This window comes from Macaca nemestrina, chromosome 10 (assembly GCF_043159975.1).
Source record: "Macaca nemestrina isolate mMacNem1 chromosome 10, mMacNem.hap1, whole genome shotgun sequence".
Lineage (NCBI taxonomy): Eukaryota > Metazoa > Chordata > Mammalia > Primates > Cercopithecidae > Macaca > Macaca nemestrina.
Window position 1 is genome coordinate 125,654,361 of NC_092134.1, and position 18,495 is coordinate 125,672,855.

General features: G+C 37.4%; 1 protein-coding gene across 1 annotated transcript in view; it reads left to right on the forward strand.

The window, feature by feature from the left end:
• Positions 1-10,304: 10,304 nt before the first annotated feature.
• Positions 10,305-18,495, forward strand: part of LOC105481588 (solute carrier family 15 member 5) — a 91,655-nt gene continuing 83,464 nt past the window's right edge. Inside the window, exons 1-2 of the mRNA XM_011741273.3 lie at positions 10,305-10,665; positions 15,180-15,402. Coding sequence (XP_011739575.2) covers positions 10,305-10,665; positions 15,180-15,402 — 584 coding nt within the window. The remainder of the gene's footprint in view (positions 10,666-15,179; positions 15,403-18,495) is intronic.

The following is an 18,495-nucleotide window of genomic DNA, read 5'->3' on the forward strand; positions in this document are numbered from 1 at the left end:
ACCCAGACCCAAACAGGCAAAATGGCTTTGCATCAAAGACTTTAGCTCTTTATACCTTGCTTTATTGTAGAAATTCACTCTATGTAGACAGGTCCAGGAATGACTTCGAGAATGAGTTAAAATTCCATCTTATAAAGCTATGTATGATCTGGATTTTCTTGCTCTTCAGTCTCATTTCTCCCCCAACTCCTCCAGGTCCCTGACCCAGGACTTCCAAATCCGCTCCTGCCTTAAATCATAAAAAGCTTTTTTTCCAGGTCCTTAAACAGTAACAAGCTCATTATCACAGAGGGCATACCCTCTGTTAATAACAATCCTAGCCTTATATATCTTCCCCCAGCTGAATTCTATTCCTCCTTTAGATCTCAAGCACAGGTATTATTTCCATGGAAAGGTTTATGTGGACTTTCTCAGGTTGAGATGCAAGCCTTGCTATATGCCTCCGTGACATTTCCTTCTTCCTTCTTCATAGCATATAGCTCACTGGACTGTAGTTCTTGCTAATTGTTGGTACCCCTCACTAGATTGTAAGATCCATAAAACCAAGATAGGTATTTTGTCATCATAGCATTTTGGTGCTTGGCTTCTATTAGGTGCTCAATAAATATTTTTTAGTAGTCAGATACAGTCTACTTGCTGCATAGTAATGCTTTTACTTCATTCATAACATCCTGACAATGTCTAAACCTACACTATTCATTCATTCATTCTTCAGAAAATCAACCAGGCATTCATTCACTCAAAATGTTTTAATACATAGGTAGCAAGTAGATTTTACCCAGTTATTAAGAGTCAAGACCCTAGTAGCCAATTGGGAGGAAAATATAGTAAGCAGTACTTCTTGTAGAACTTTGTCTGAATGAAAGTAATTTATGTCTGAGTATGTCACATGGCACAGCCATGTAAGCCACTGGACATGCACTGAAATAACTAGTACATTCCAGGCACTGTGCTAGGCTTATAAAGACAAATATGAATCTGCCCTCTGTTATCAAAAAAACTCATGGTAAGCAAGAAAAGGGGCATTCAAACTAATTAATATAATACATATGTATTAGAAGAGAGAAATAGAAGCAGTGTTTTAAGAGCCCAGAGAGCCTATCTTTGAGAATCAAATAAACATTTACTGAGACATGATATTTATGCTGAAGTTTAAAGAATGAAGAGAAGTTCCCAAAGTGAATGGAAAATGAAAGTGTCCCAAGAACGAGAAATAGCATGTGAAAAAGCAAGACAAGGTGAAAGAACATGGCATAGTCCTGGGACTGTGAGCATGTTATCCAGCTCCATGGCAGAACAGCAAGGGAAGACTCTTATCACAAGGCAGGAACTTGATCATAAAGGGCCTTTTGTGCCAGCAAAGAATTTCTAACTTGATCTCATAGTTTAAAGGGATTATTTACGGACTTTAAGCAAGGGAGCATATTGAACAAGTTTAGATTAAACAAAAAAATCTCTGGAGGTTTAGTGAGGATTAAATAGAAAAGTGTTTCCCAATATCTTGAAAATTGAAATGATTTTAAGTGATATGTGGTTTGGGCATTAGATAATGTAGAATCCTGCTATAAAAAAAGGTGGTTGTTTATGTACTTTCAATTTTTTTATTATATAAAGGAAAAAGCATATGTTGAGTGGAGGTGGTGGCATCAGGCCACTTAAATTTAAGTCCTTGCTCTACTACTTGTAATGGATCTTGAATAAGTTATTCCTATTCTGTGCCTCAGTTTCCATAATGGTAAGATGAGGCTCATAAAAATGGTATCTTCCTCATAAGATAGTTTCAAAGATAAATGAATTCATTCTTAGAACAGCCTGGCCAAAGAAAAATAGTAAATGTTAATAATTATTTTTAAGTAGTATTTTTATCTTTATCGTTACCTTCCATTTATGACAAGTAATTTCATTTATGGTAGTAACTTAAAGTTTCCTTGTTAAGGAGGTGAAAGATCTCTACAAGTAGAACTATAAAACACTGCTAAAAGGCATCACAGATGACAGAAACAAATGAAAAATCATTCTATGTTCATGGTTTGAAAGAATCAATATTGTTAAAATAGCCATACTGCCCAAAGCAATCTACAGATTCAATGCTATTCCTATCAAACTATCAGCATCATTTTTCACAGACATAAAAAAAAAAAAAACTATTCTAAAATTCACATTGAACCAAAAAAGAGACCAAATATCCAAAGCAATCCTAAGCAAAAAGAACAAAGCTGGAGGCACCACATTACCTGACTTCAAACTATACTATAAGCCTGTAGTAACAAAAACAGCATGGCACTGGTTTTTATATCATGGTGTTAGTATAAAAACAGATATATAGACCAATGGAACAGAATAGAGAGCCCAGAAATGAAGCTACACACCTACATTCACCTTTGTTGATGTCCAATGAAGTCAACAAAATTAAGCAATTGGGAAACAACACCCTATTCAACAAATGGTGCTGGGATAACTGGCTGGCCATATGAAGAAGAATGAAACTAGACCCCTATAATTCACTATATTAAAAATTAACTCAAGATGGATTAAAGATTTAAATTTAAGACCTCAAACTATAAGAATCTTGGAAGAAAACCTAGGAAACACTATTCTAGGCATCAGCCTTGGGAAATAATTTATGACTAAGTGCTCAAAAGCAATTGCAACAAAAATAAAAATTGACAATTGGGACCCAATTAAACCAAAGAGCGTCTGCACAGCAAAATAAACTGTAAACAGACAACCTACACAATAGGAGAAAATATTCTCAAACTACACATCTGACAAAGGTCTAGTATCCAGAATCTATAAGGAACTTAAGCAACAGAACAAGCAGAAAACAAACCACCCCATTAAAGATGGGCCAATATGGCCAGGTAGGCAAAAAGACATGAACAGATACTTCTCGAAAGAAAACATACAAGTAGCCCCCCCCCCAAAAATTAAAAATGCTCATCACTAATCGTCAGACAAATGTAAATCAAAACCACAATGAGATATCTCACACGAGTCAGAATGGCTATTATTAAAACGTCAAAAAAACAACAGATGCTGATGAAGCTGTGGAGAAAAGGTAATGCTTATACACTGCTGGTGGGAATGTAAATTCATTCAGCCATTGTGGAGAGTGGTTTGGAGATTCTTCAAAGAACTTAGAACTACTATTCAATCCAGCAATCCCATTACCGGGCATATATCCAAAAGAAACCAAATCTTTCTACCAAAAAGACACATGCCCTCACATGTTCATTGCAACACTATCCACAATAGCAAAGACATGGAATCAATCTAGGTGCCCATCAATAGTAGAGTGAATAAAGAAAATGTGGTACATATATACCATGGAATACTATGAAAACACGATAAAGAATGAGAGCTTGGGAGGCTGAGGCAGGTGGATCACTTGAGGTCAGGAGTTTGAGACCAGCCTGGCCAACATGGTGAAACCCTGTCTCTACTAAAAATACAAAAATTAGCCAGGCATAGTGGCACATGCCTATAATCCAAGCTACTAGGGAGGCTGAGGCAGGAGAACTACTTGAGCCCAGGAGGCTGAGGTTGCAGTGAGCCGAGATCGCACCACTGCATTCCAGCCCCGGTGACAGAGTAAGACTCCGTCTGGGGAGAGAGGGGGGAAGAATGAGAGCATGTCCTTTGCAATAACATGGATATAGCTAGGGGCCATTATCTCAAGCAAATTAACACAGAAACAGAAAACCATATACTGTGTGTTCTCACTTGTAAGTGGGAGCTAAACACTAGGTACTCATGGATATAAAGATAGCAATGATAGAAACTGGGGACTACTGGGGAGTGGGAGGGAGAAGGCAAGTATTGAAAAACTATTGGGTACTAAGCTCACTGCCAGGGTGATGGGCTCATTTGTACCGCAAACCTCAGCATCATGCAATATGGCCAGATAGCAAAGTTGTAGATTGTCCCCTGCATCTAAAATAAAAGTTGAAAATAAAAGTTTCCTTGTTAAATAAAATTACTTGATTTTTCAAAGTAAGCCATTTTAAATAACACTATTAAGAAAATAATAGGAAATAAGTCAAAAAAAAAGAAAACAATATAACATATGGCAAAAATCAGGCAAGTCAGAGGGACAAGAAGTAGGCAGCTAGGGCAAACTGATGAAAATGATGTACAAGTGACTAAGGTACGAGAGAGACGGAAGCAATGCCTGAGGCAGCAGTGCAAAGGAGACATGCTACAGGACTCAAACTACAGCAGAGTAGAAGGCAAAGATAAAGGATGGATTTGTAAAATATTAAGAATGTTGAATTGACAGCACTGCCCCTCCCCACCACCACCAAGTATAAAATAGCCTAGCACATGTTAGGGACCCAATAAATATTTTCCTGAAAAAGGTAAATATAATAGGTAAAGAAGTGAAGAAAGAGCCTAGGACATCTCAGTGTTTTTACCTTGAATATGTGGATAAGTGGTGATGCCATGAACCATTAAGAGAAGGAAAAAGAGGAGTAGAATCTGGCAAGAAGAAGATGAGTTAAGCTTGGAACATGATGAGTTTGAATTTTCAATTAGAAAGCTAGATGGAAGTGTGTACCCATCTACCAAAAACTCAAGAAGAGGTTCAGTTCCACACATCAATATGAAAGCTACCGGTGTTGTATCTAAATCCTTCTTTTTCCTTTATGATCAAATAGGGGAAAAAAAGAAAGAATGAACAGAATGAACAATAGGGATGGTATGAACAGTGTCAATATTCGTGTTCTCCAGAGAAACAACCAATAGAATATGCTTGTACGTATATATCAATGGATTTTAAGGAATTGGCTCATGTGATTGTGGAGGCTTGGCAAGTCCAAAATCTGACGTGAGTGTGATAGCATGGAGATTCAGGGAAGAATGGCAGTTGAGTCCAAAGGCAGTCTGCTAGGAAACCAGGTAGAACCGATGTTGCAAAGGAAGTTCGCAGTCTGCTAGATAACTCCCTCTTGCTGAAAGCCGGGGTATGGTCAGCCTCAGCCTCTTGTTCTATTCCGGCCTTCAATCAATTAGATGAGGTAATCTACTTTACTCAAAGTCCACTCACTTAAATGCAAATTTCATCCAAAAACACACAGAATCATCCAGAATAATATTTGATCAAATACCTGGGGCCTATTGCCCAGCCGAGTTGATACATAAAATTAACCATTATGGTGTCCATGTAATGACTCATTCCCACTTTACTCACTTTATACTGATTTATCTTGCATGTAGAATTCAACAAAATAGCAAGGTTTGTAATGGTCATTGCATAATGTGGAGGGAAAAACAGGAGAAAAATACCCTTCATTCTTAGTTATCCCAAGAAAAAGGAAAAAACACAGTATATTAGAGAAGAATTGAATATCTTATATATTCTTGGGACTATATGAGTTATTTTCTGCTAGGGGCTTGCATTAGTCCATTTTCACACTGCTACAAAAAACTACCTGAGACCGGGTAATTTATGGAGAAAAGAGATTTAATTGACCCACAGGTCTGCAGGCTTAACAGGAAGCATGAGTGGGAGGCCTCAGGAAACTTACAATCATGGCAGAACGTGAAGGGGAAGCAAGCACATCTTCCCATCACAGAGGAGGAGAGAGAGAGAGAGAGAGAGAAGGGGGAAGTGCCACACACTTTTAAAGCATCAGATCTCATAGGAACTCACACACTGTCACAAGAAAGGCACGGGGAAACCACCTCCTTGATCCAATCACCTCCCAGCAGGTCCCTTCCCAAGCACTGGGGATTACAATTCAACATAAAATTTGTTTGGGAACAAAGAGCCAAACCATATCAGGGCTAAAGTAATTCTCTTTCACACTGGACAGAAGCATCAAGGTATAGATATCATACAACTGCCAGAGCCTCTTTATAATGGAAGAGTAGAGGTTTACACAGAGAATGTCTATTTTTACAAAGCAAAAAGTAAAGCCCAATATGTTATCTTTTCATTTCTGCTTTACACCTTGAACAATGAAGCAAAAATTTCACTCCAAGTCTTTGATGTGCCATTTTTAACAATTAAATTATAGGGAATCCAATCCTCATGTTCTTGACAATGCTTTCAAACCAGGTACCAAACCTCATAGTCAATGGAATTAAATGAAATTGATAGGCCTAAAAGAATAAATATCTTCAAATGACCTTTGTGTATACCATTTACAGAGAATTATTGAGCTAGAAAAGCTCTTCCCTTAAAAATACTTACTGTTTAGAAGACCTATGAAAAGTTACTCTGAAAATACATACACAAATGGAAAAGCATTGCAGCAACCCACTGTACAAACATTTTAAAAGGCACCACCATTTTCTCAGAACTTATCATCATATTGGAGGTAGCTTACAGAGATTCTTTCTAATCCTGAATATTTAAAAATAGCCTCCTTAGAAGCAGGGTTTGCATTCCTAGTGTGTTCCCTAAACAATCCTCACAAGATCTGATTTACACATGCTCTCGGTCCTCAGAAAAAAACATGGGTGTCATCAATTCATGAAATGAGCATCTGACTCATTTTCTCTATTAAATAAGATGCATTTGCCAACACGTACAAGTGTGGTCAACATTATTACTCCCTCTGTTTCATTTGTGACTTTGTCTTTCCAATGAAGGATTCTAGTGATAAGTATAGTCTTTGCCTTCCAAAAACAATATAGGCTTTCCAATTTTAAAAAATTTCTGAAGTTTATATTGTAATTTTGCTTTATATGTCAAGAAACTGAAACACTTTCTCATACTTTTAGCCAGTGATATTGCTTCGGAAAAATCAGCCTAGGGATATAATCAGGGAATGGGGAAAGCTTTATGCACAAATATTCATTTCAGCACTGTTTATAAAGGTTTTTTTTTTCTTTCAACTGTGGGTTCATGGTCAAATGTTTGACAAAGGCTGGCTTATAACTGATCTGAAACAAATATAACTAACCAACGATGGAAGAATAGTTAAGCAAACTATGTCTCCATTAACACAACCATAAAAAAACTATGTTTACAAAGAGTTCATAATGGCATGTTAAAATGCTTTTTAACAGTACCTACAAATGGGGTAGAAAATGTATTGTACAATAATACACAATTATACAATTTAAATATTTTAAATCTACTAATAAAGAAAACGAGCCATGGGGAGAAAACATCCAACAAAATGCTCCAAAAACTTCCATGGTTTTTCTTCTATTTTTAGATATTTTCCAAATTGTATCCAATTTACATTACATACATTACCTCTGTAAAGGAGAAAAATATTACTTTATACCAGAGAGAAGCAGCAGGGACAGAGAACAAGCCTGGGTTGGAGTGGGGGAGGGGGTTGCATAAAACTAAAGTATGCATAAGTCTTACTCAAGGGCCCAAGTTTATTGATAAAGACGATGACATTCAATATTCCCTGCCAAGTATTATTCTCAAGTGGAATTACTACTTGTCCTTTGAGCTCACTCTGAACTTTGTACTGAGAACTAGCAGGGATGTGACAAATAAAAAGGGGGTGGTTTCCCATTGCTTCAACTCTATTCCGCATAATCCAGGCCTTCTAACGTCTGTCTCTTGTGCAAACTGGAATTTGGAAGTGGTTCCATGACATTTCTTTATGGCTCATTGCTTAGAGTAGCTAGAAAATGCAGGAATATAGCAGCAAGTAATAACAAAGGCATTTCCATGTGCAATTCTTGACATTTCATAAGCCCTTTTTTATACCAAGCCTCAGAAATGATCTTCTGAGACAGACTTTACTGTTTGTATTTTGCAGTTAATGTAACAGGCTCATAGACAGGAAGAAATTTGCCTTAAGTGATAAAGGGGCAGGAGTATAACTTAGTTCTCCTAACTCCCACTTAAATGAATATCCTATTTGCGCACTATTATGTCCCTATTGAAGTCAGATTTTTCCCCCTTACAGATAATTAAAATAAACTTTATTTCTGAGTAGGTGCCCCTCTTGGAGGTTTACCAAATATCCCCTCCAAAGAAGGCAAATGCTGTTGCTCTTACTGACTCAAGTGTCCCCAGACCACAGGTTACCACCACCTGGAGCCTGATCTTGAGCCAGTAGACAGAGAGGAGCCAAACAATTCAGATGGGATCATCATCAGGCCGTGGGAAACAGCAGTGCTACTCTGCTTAGGAAGGAGCACTTTGTCAGGCGCTAAAGAAATCAGTCAGTGGCTAGAGAACAGCTTGCCCTTGCATCTAGGGGTAAACAAAAAAGTAAAGTATCATTTAGGCTTCTTTGTAAGCCACAGAAGCCAAATAGGCCTAACTAAATCAAACCAAAATTAATGGGAATCCTTTGAGCCTTCTACAGAAGGAAAAAGTAACCATGCTTCCAGAAGGAAAAAGTAACCATGCTTCCAGAAGAAAAAGAACCATGGAGGTGCTGAGTTCTCCATCAGGGCCTCACGGGCAGTCCTTTTTGGGTACTGCTGATATGATGTGACTGTGTCCCCACCAAAGTCTCATCTTGAATTGTAACTCCCATAATTCCCAAGTATTGTGGGAGGGGCCTGGTGGGAGGTATTTTAATCATGGAGGCAGTTTCCCCCATACTGTTCGCATGGTGGTGAATAAGTCTTACAAGAGCTGATGGTTTTATAAGCGGTTTCCCTTTTTGCTTGGCTGTGATTTTTCTCTCTTGCCTGCTGCCATGTAAGATATGCCTTTTGCCTTCCCTCATGATTGTGAGGCCACCTCAGCCATGTGGAACAGTGAGTCCATTAAACCTCTTTCCTTTATAATTACCCAGTCTTGGGTATGTCTTTATTAGCAGCGTGAAAACAGACTAATACACTGCCATCTGAATAACTCAGCTGCCACCATGCCCACTCTTGAGTCATTCTGCTCAGGATTAAAATTCCACAGGAGAAAAGTAAAAGGACTATCTTAGATCATGTGTTGACCCCCTTGGCCAGAAGAAAAGGGATATCCTGATAAACAGTCCCACCACGATCTCAGGTAATAGATAGGAGTCATTCTCCAAAGGAAGGTGAACACATGTCAGAGTGTTGCCCTGGACAGTCCCAGTTTATAACTGTTTTAGGAGTAACTATAAATAGCATCACTTTTCACCTGCACAAAACTGTTTTGTCCAAGTTTTGATCATAAATTGCATGATCAATTCACACAAAGGAAATTTGGGGCATTGTTACCAAGGTAGCAATGCTGAGCAGAGACAAATAGCTACCATTACTATGAGGCTATTAGGAGGGGTCAAAACAGAGTATTTTGCTCCCAGTCTCTCAGAACCAAAAGATGAGAACCAGAGTCAAAAGTCCCTCTTGGTCTTTAGGTTTTGACTCCAGCATGAAAATAATATTCCTATACTCAAGTGTTGAATTATTATGACTTTGACCCAATAATTCTGGTCCCTTGTCTTTGTATGTCCTTGCAGCTAAACCACTAAATGTTAAGGTGTTCTCCTTCACTGCTGCTTTTTTAGCTTAATTGGCCCTCCTGCTTTCCAAAATACAATGCTAACACTCATTCACCCAGTTGGAGGGTCAGGGTGATACCAGATCCAATATTCCCCAAAGCCTGCGTAGGCTGGTTGCTGTATCCCTGACTACTGATTAATAATAAAGGAGTCAAATAGCACCTTTTGATTCTGATTTCCTCTGAGAGGCTGTTCTACAAGCATGGGGTCAACTTAAAGGAAGCGGGGTTTTGTTTAATATTTTCTCCTTTCATTAGTGCACTTAAATTACTTTCTTGTAAACTCTGCTTGTTACCTAAATGTACTAGCACTTTTGTTACCTAATTAAGTTTCTTATCAGAATTCCAACCAAAAATAACAAGAAATGTAATAATGATAAGATATCGTGCTCCCTCAAAACAGATTTCCTTTTGTGCTTTATCTCTTGGTACTGTTCTGGCTTGTTTAATTAAAGTATCAGAAATTATTAGACTCAAATTATTTCTTGATCCAGTGCTCAAATTCTCCTGAAAAACTGCTTCTTCTGCCTCAATATTTAAACCTTTATCAGTATGAGGCAGATGAGTTTCCACATGTTTGCAACTGGATTCATGTAATTCAATATAATTTTGGAGGACGATCCTAATTTAGCGGCTAAGTAATTAAGCAAACAAATCAGATTTGGCTACACTGAGCTACCGTGAACGTTTAAATACTCATGTCTCCTCTCCTGTGCTCTTGGATCATCAAAATGAAAAACGTTCATGTGCAAAAAACAAACCTTATGAAATTCTAGCGTGGAGATGTGAAATTCAAAGCAACCTTCTTACTTATTTTTTCATCGGAGGGATAGGGCTCAAAATATCACGAAGTTCAAATCACTAATATAAGTTGTGTTCAAGGAGGGTAGTCATGTCTGTTACAGACTTTATCATAACTGATGAGAAAGTACGCTTACATCACAGCATTGAAAAGGAGAAAACTGTAAGACATATTGGCGATTTCTGTTCCTCATACTCTGTGAAAAAAATTCAGGTTGGAATCTGCTTGCTTCTGGTGGAGCTGTGTGAGAGGTTCACGTTCTTTGAAGTCGTCTGCAACATGATCCCCTTTTGCACGATCAAGCTTGGCTATCACAATTGCCAGGCAGCCATCTTAAACTTGTGTTTTATTGGAACTTCAATACTTACCCCTGTGTTTGTTGGATGGCTCACTGATGTCTATTTAGGAAGAAACAAACTGGTGTATATTTGCTTGTTTCTACATTTTCTAGGTGAGTGTCCTCTGCTGACTGGAATGTTTTGTGACTTAATTGAGTAGATGTTTGTTAGAATTTTTAGTTTATATTATTTTCACTCTGCTCTTAGCACAAAATGTGATAAATGAAGTAAGAATGTGGTTTCAATGTATTTCATTCTCTGTACTATTTGAAGAATGCTAGTAAGTGTGTGTGTGTGTGTGTGTGTGTGTGTGTGTTAAGAGAATGCTTTGATGCCTATATCATTGCACTTATATTTTACAGTAATTACTCCTTTACATATATATCCTACTCCTTAGAATGCCCTCCCTTCCCAAAACCTTTTTACCTCAAGTCCAAATTCATGACAAATTCCCTCAGAAATGTGAAATTTATTTGCTTCACAACCAAGATGAAATGTGCTAAAAAAAGGTTTTTGAAGTTCATGTAAAATAATTGAGAAATGTTTTTATCCAAAGGTGGTCTTTTAATTAGTCATATACCAATTAAGATTGCATATGATGGTATGATTTCTATATTATTAATTATGATTATATGCTTTAAAAATGAGTACATTAGACACCACAGTGTGCGTCTTTACATATATATTAATATGTATCTGCAAAGGTTTGGGATCGATTGCGAGAAACGCTGGGAAAATATCAAGTTAGTTTAATAAGGAATAGAGAGCAATTTGAAGAACAGACTAGAATTTTAGACTGAAAAGTTCAAGTGATTCTTCTTAAACAACAAGAAGTCTCTGAAAATATCATGAAAACAACATTTGAGAAATGCTATTCTGCAATACAGGATGGTCAACCACAGTGAGAGATTAAATAGACAGAGATCAGAACATCTCAGGATGATGGTTTAAGCAATAAAGTGCCAATTCAGGAGAGAACAAGTGAAAAGCTATAAAAACTTGGCAACTAAATAAAGGTACAAATGTGATGGGGGTCAAAAATTAGCTCCAAGTTTCTGATCTGAGCAACTTGGGAATATAGCATGCTGTTCACCAATAATGAGAGGTGCAGCCGAAATGAGTGTTGGTAGGAGGACAGATGAGAAAGAGATGGATAGATATCGGGTACTCAACATATCACACAATCTCAGGCAGGTGGTAAATTACCATTCAGAGAATCCATTGGAGTGTAAGTCAAACCTGGAAAGCCCGCAGCTGAAGTTCTGTGGAATAAAAACTAAGGCACTGCATGACAAATAATCACTCAACATTCAACAGATATTTCTTATTGACTACTCTGTACCAGACATTATTCCAGGTCTGGAAATGCAAGAGAGAAGAAAGTCATGTGTTCCTGCTAAAGTTGACTTTTTGGTGCAGGGAGAGAGAAAATAAATGAGGAAATGGATGTGATGTCATGTGGCAATGAGTTAGGATGAAAAATGAAGCTGGGAATGGGGACAGGATGGAATGAGTAGTGATGAGGCTGCCAGTTGGTACCACGAAAAAGTTTTCTGATAAGAAGACATTTAAGCAAATCCAAGACTCATTTACTCTGCGTACCTTGGTAACAGGCCACACCAGTAGCATTTGCTGACTTCTTGTTTAACATGGTAATTTCTATCAGTCTAGCTTCTGAGGTTAGTCATCAGACAGGATGGAAATCCCAAGTTTGGAATTTGGCAAACAAAAGACTTAAGTCAACTCTACATCCATTCATTTTTTTTTACTAAAAGTTATTTCTTTGTTGCCCTCTGCTTACAGCTGCCATCAAATTCCAACCAGTCACTAAATATTAGAGGTTATATAAAAATAGTCTCTCCCGTCTGAACTGCTACAACCCTGGCTGAAAAAAATGCAGCTTTCTTCTTTCTGACCATTCCAATGGCCTACTTACTCGGCTGCCAGTTGTCAATCAGTCTCCAGTTCATACTCCATTCTACCAACAACACTGACTTCCTGAACAAATAAATCTCTCTATTGGCTCTATTATCTAAAAAATCAAATCCAAATTTATTAATTTAGCATACAAGAACCTTACCAAGTTCACCTCTCTAGATTTCTCATTCAACATGCAACCCCAACCTTGCTAATTTCTCCTGGCCTCCTTCCCTAGTTTTCTAATCTTATACATGCTCTTCTCTCTTCCTGAAATTGTCACCTTCCCTTATCTTTCCATCCCTTATCCATGATTGGAAAATTCCTGCTATTGTTTCAAGAACCAAATAGCGTTGTTGCTAGCTTCTCTGTGTTCAACCACACCCATATAATACTTATACGATTGCATCCATCACTTTATAACATAATAGTCCACCTGCACGGCTGACTTCTCTGATGGACTCAGCAGTTCCTGGAGAGAAGAGCCAGTGGACCCCCACCACCTAGCAGGGGGTATGACACATCATGGTGCTTCTACAGAGCTACTAAATGCGGGCATACTGATGATGAGATACACAATTGCACACATCACAGAGGAGACTTTTCTTCATATATGTCATAGATTTGTCTTTTTGCTGCCCCATTTTACAACAGATAGAGATAAAGTTTTGATTTAATACAATCAGCCTATTATGACATTTTCTCAAAAGACAGAAGGAAAGTGCCTTTCTAAATTACACAAATATACCATTCAAACTAAAAGTGCCTTGTTCCTAAGTAAATAGTTGCTGCATGAAATAGTTGCCCTGTCCATCCTCTTTGGACATCCCTTTGTCTAGCCAGACCTCACATCACACCTACAGAAGAGAGGACTGAGTGAGTGGTAGAAAGAGAGAAGTTAGTTTCATATCCGGCTAACCTTAAAAGGGAACATTTCAAACTCAATAATTTAAAGGGCTCACCTCACGGTAAATGAATCTGTTGCCAAATAGCTCTTCAGTGCATATATTCTTTACATTGTGAAAGCCTCTGTAGGGGAGATGGAAGCATTAGACCAAATTTTTATCTATAAAGAATTTATAATCTAATTGAGAAAACAAACCACATGAAATAACTCTATAAAAATTTATACCAAATAACACTAATGCCAAATTGATAAAATGAAGAGCAAAACGAAGACGGAGGAGTCATTTTTCACTAATCGAATCATCAAAAAAATTAATGATGCTAACTACCATGAATGAAGGTCTTCTCATGCCATGATGGTAGGAGATTAACTTGTTGCATTGTTAAAGAACATTTGCCAGTGGTATTAAGAAGCAATAAAAATAGGAATGCCTTTGACTGAGAACTTAGGCTAATAAAGATGTGCACAAAAATTATGTGTCAGGGTATTTTATGGTATTCATTTAAAATAACTGAAAAGGTCTTTTAAAATACATTATGATTAGAATATCACATCATCACTAGAAATCATGTTGGAAAAGTATAAAGGTATTTTAAAAATTGTTCATATTATTTGGTTACATTAAAAAATCAACAGTGTAATCTCAATTTATTTAAGTAAAATATATTTATATATATTTAAGTAAAATATTTTTAAGTAAAATATAAATATTTATAAAATATTTTATTTTATAAAAGTAAAGATGATCTCTGAGTCATGAGATTATGGGCCTTTTGTATTATTCTGAGTGCTTTCCTCTATTTTTCAAATTTTCTGAAATAAGAACGTATTACTTTTGTAATCTGATGGGGGGGAAATGCTATTTCCAAAAAAAAAAAAGTATTTGACTACTTGATGGTAGGAGGTCCAAGAAGAGGGAGATTACAACTGGGTTACTTTATAACATTAGGCAAGCCACTTAACCTCACTGAACCTGTTTCTTTAAAAAAATAAATAACAAAATCTATCCACTCACATCACAAAGTTTTTTCAAGATGAAACATATAGTTCATGAGCATCCTTTGTAAAATATAAAGAGCTTAGCAAAAGCATGGAATTGTATCGTAATTTTTATTAGACAAGGAAAGACATCAAATGTGGTCCCCGCAAGGTGGAAGAGAGAAGGATACTCAACCTTATTTTGTCACTTTATGTCCCCTCTCCTTCCAGCTCACACTCCTCTGTCCCCAGCCTTCTCACCCCTGTATGTGGCAAAGAAGGTTCCATCCAGCTGTGTGAGAAATAAGATAAATAAGAAAGACATTACAAGGAGAAAAAAGGCTGTGTTCTCTTTAACGATAATAATGTTCTTCTTAAAAGCTTTTATGTCATAGGCTTCCGAGATGTCTGAGATCATGGTGTTTTCTGTCACTCGATTGATTAGGAACAAATAACCTTTATTAACAGTGGTTTTCTCTGGGGGTGGGAATACTAACAGCTTCATTTTGTATACAATGCTTTTCTGAGTTATTTTAATTTTGGCAAAATAAACACGATTTGCTTATACATTCTGGGAGAAAATACAGTTCAAGCTTGAGGAAGAAAAATAACCTAAAACTCTGGATTAGTTAAGACACATATTGAAGGAAATTCTTACAATTAGAAAACATCAGGCTATCCCTGAAATTGCAATGACTAGCATAAACGTTTGGATAAGACAATCACAAAATGATGCCACTGTCAGAGGAAAAACCCTGTTTATTATGTGATTTGGTGATCCAATGGTTCTATGTTACATTTATTCTCTTTTTTCTCCACTTACAGGCACTGCTTTGTTATCTGTGGTGGCTTTTCCCTTGGAAGATTTCTATCTGGGCACTTACCATGCAGTTAACAACATACCAAAAACAGAGCAGCACAGGCTGTTTTACGTAGCACTGTTGACCATTTGCCTTGGCATTGGAGGCATAAGAGCCATCGTGTGTCCACTGGGTGCTTTTGGCCTTCAGGAGTATGGATCACAAAAAACAATGTCTTTTTTTAACTGGTAAGTAGCACTGGCTAGGAGACAAAAGAGGCTTATGACCGTCCTCACTGTTTACTTTCTGATTCCATTTGGGTAGTAGTTGTTCAGTCTTTGTGATGAATTGGGCTAAGTGACGATGGAATGAATCTGTGATGATGATTCAGTCAGTAATCACAGGAGCTTCTAAATCTCATGCAGACCAGTACAGCTTACCAGCACCTTCCCAACACACACGGATACATTTATCCTCCAGGTAAAAAGATTTGAAGTGCCTTGTCCTGCAGAATAGAAGGTGGCTTTGGAACCAGAGACCTGGGTGGAAGTCTGGACTCTGCTTAACACAAGCTGACTGACCTTGACCTAGTCATGTATTCTCTACTTCAGTTTATTCATTTCTGAAGGGGGATAATACCTCTTCTCCAGTTTTATTAGAGGTAACACCATGTGTACTGCTGGCAAAGAACTTGGCACATAGTAAGTGATCAAAAAAAGGTAGCTGTTAGCATGTCTGTATTGTAGTAGACTAATTTGGGAGAAATTATAAATTTCTAGGCCAATGCAGAGAGAAGATGCAAAGATGAAAGAAGTATTTAACAATTTGTTAAAACATCACCCAGCATCTCTGTTTCTCACCCAGTTCGCTCCCAACACCTAAAAGAGTTTATATTCCATGAAAATCAAACAGCCTTCCTGTGAATCTTTGCCTCTCCCAATGAGTTCTTATGGAGTTCGTCAGTTTTTGTGTTTTTTAAGGAAACAATTTATATTACCAAATACAAATTCAAGAAAAAAAATTAATATGTGGATCTTAAGGGAGGGTAGTTAAGCATTTAGTATAAAACTTCTTTGTTATTGTTGTTATCTATCAGTGGATGTCAAACAGATGTGAGCTACATTGTCCATTTTTAGAGTAAATAGTGTCTATATGTATATGTATAGGCATATGTAGCTCTCCGAGGCCGTTCTTCTTTTCTCTTTCTTTTTCTTTCTCTTGCTCCCCTTTTTTCTTTCTCTAATGATATTAATATTATAAAGCACTCAGCCCTATTTTGGATTAAGTCCTAATGTCAGAGAACAATGCAGTCTTACTAAAGGTAGAAGGGACTCTCTACTTCCTTGCAGCAAATTCTGCCTCCTTGACCTGCCCAAAGGAGAAAGAAAAATCCTTCTTTTTTATTCTATTCGGAGGTTTTAATCCTTAATTAGCAACATCATTTTGATTAAATAAGACTCTAGAGGATTAAGACTGGAGAGCAATCAGTTGTTCTGAAAGATAGCTCTGGAGAATTTATTGTACTGTGGTCTTAGTCATTCAGAGTTGTGTTTAATCAAAGTGACATTTCTCAGTGTTGATTACAAAGGAGACATTATATGAATGAAATATTTCCTTTGGGAAACAGAGGGGACTCCCACTGGGTCCGTGCTTTAGGGCTTCAGGAAGGGGGATGGGGAATGGGGAGAAAATGAATTTCTGCAGCTGTAAGGAACCAGGCCAAATTGAGGATGAGCACATTTAGATTTTTAAAAATTATTTTCCAATTTCACTAAATAGCCCAGTATTTTAAAAATTTAAAGTTAAAGCATCCAGAAATGTGTATAAAGAATCAGGGTGTTATTCTTTAATGTGATAAAAGAACTGGATGATAAGCTCCTTGAAGGTTGAATCTGGTTGTTTTACCTTTTTTTATTTTTCCAGTTTAAATACTAAACTACAGGCCAACTTTTATGAATGTTCACTTACCTTACTGTAGTTTATAGCAACGAATGCTGATTCCATTCCTGTACACAGTGCAGGGGCTGGTGACAAGATGGACAGAGACTCCACTGGGCAACCAGACAGCTGGCAGAATCCTGGCTCTATCACTTAGGAGTTTTGTGGTCTTTGGCAAGTTCCTTAATTCCTCAGAGCCCCAGGCTCCTCATCCACCAAGTGGGAATATCTTGGAAAGCTATTGTATCACTTAGACATAAAGTACCCTAGCATATTATAGGTATTCAAATTATGATCACTATTGTTATGATTATTGCTAAATCATGGATAAGCCATCAGCTGAAACCACTGTCTAAATGCTAGGAAAGAGGGGACCCATTTAGGAGGAGGTCATCTTGGAAAGGAGCAGTTTATTAATGCATAATCTATGTCTTCCAGTCAATGCCTCTAGATATTAGCCTGGTAAATATAATGAATTTCAGCCGTGCCTTTAGAAAACAACATACCCCTTGAATCTGTAACTACTTGAAGGCTGCATTCAGTTCTATTTGCAGCACAGATGTCAGATGTTCATAGTTACAGGACCTTTAATGAGATGTGTCATTGCTTCTGTACCACCTAAAGCTTCCCAGTGAGCATGTTAAGTAGCATAGACTGGAAGTCTCAGGCACTGAAAACACCACTTCCGAGTAAAGCTGCCAAATGTAGGTGAGAAAACCACTCCTAGCCAACATTACCATCTGGTACTGGATCTTCCTCAACGAATGCACCTCACTGCAAAAATAAAGCTAAACTCCCTGAAATCAAGAGACATAATGATCTGCCAACATCCTTGTGCCATTATCCAGATCAGAACCTGGCTTTCCACATATTCCAAAAGCTGAGATGGCCAATTAAGAATAGCCAGACTGGAGATCACCTAGGTAAATACACCTGTGCAGATTCTTTTCTGGAAGCAAAAAGAAGGAGAATAATGAAGTCTGTTCCTGGCCACAATTTTAAATTCTACCACAATTAACCTCAAATCTTGCTTCTGCATTTCTCTACTTTCTTCACCTGATAATTTGCATCCTATCTGCATATCACAGTCTGTTGCTAAGGGGTTACTAGGGTGAATTATATACATGATTAAAAGCCCAAGTAGAATATTGGTAAAGTTCTTGAAAAAAGTCTGGAGACTGACTTATTTCACCCCAGAAATGTTGACTATCTGGTACTCAAATTGACTCTACGTGGTATCTGTCTCAAACTGAAATATTCTGATTTTAACACTTCCTCAAATTAAATATATTTTATCTTAGAGAAGCACTAGAGGTAAAAATATATGATCCCACAGCATTTTTCCAGAATCTATTTTAATATTCACAAGAACACTGAGAACAATGATTGTTAATCCTAGGTGC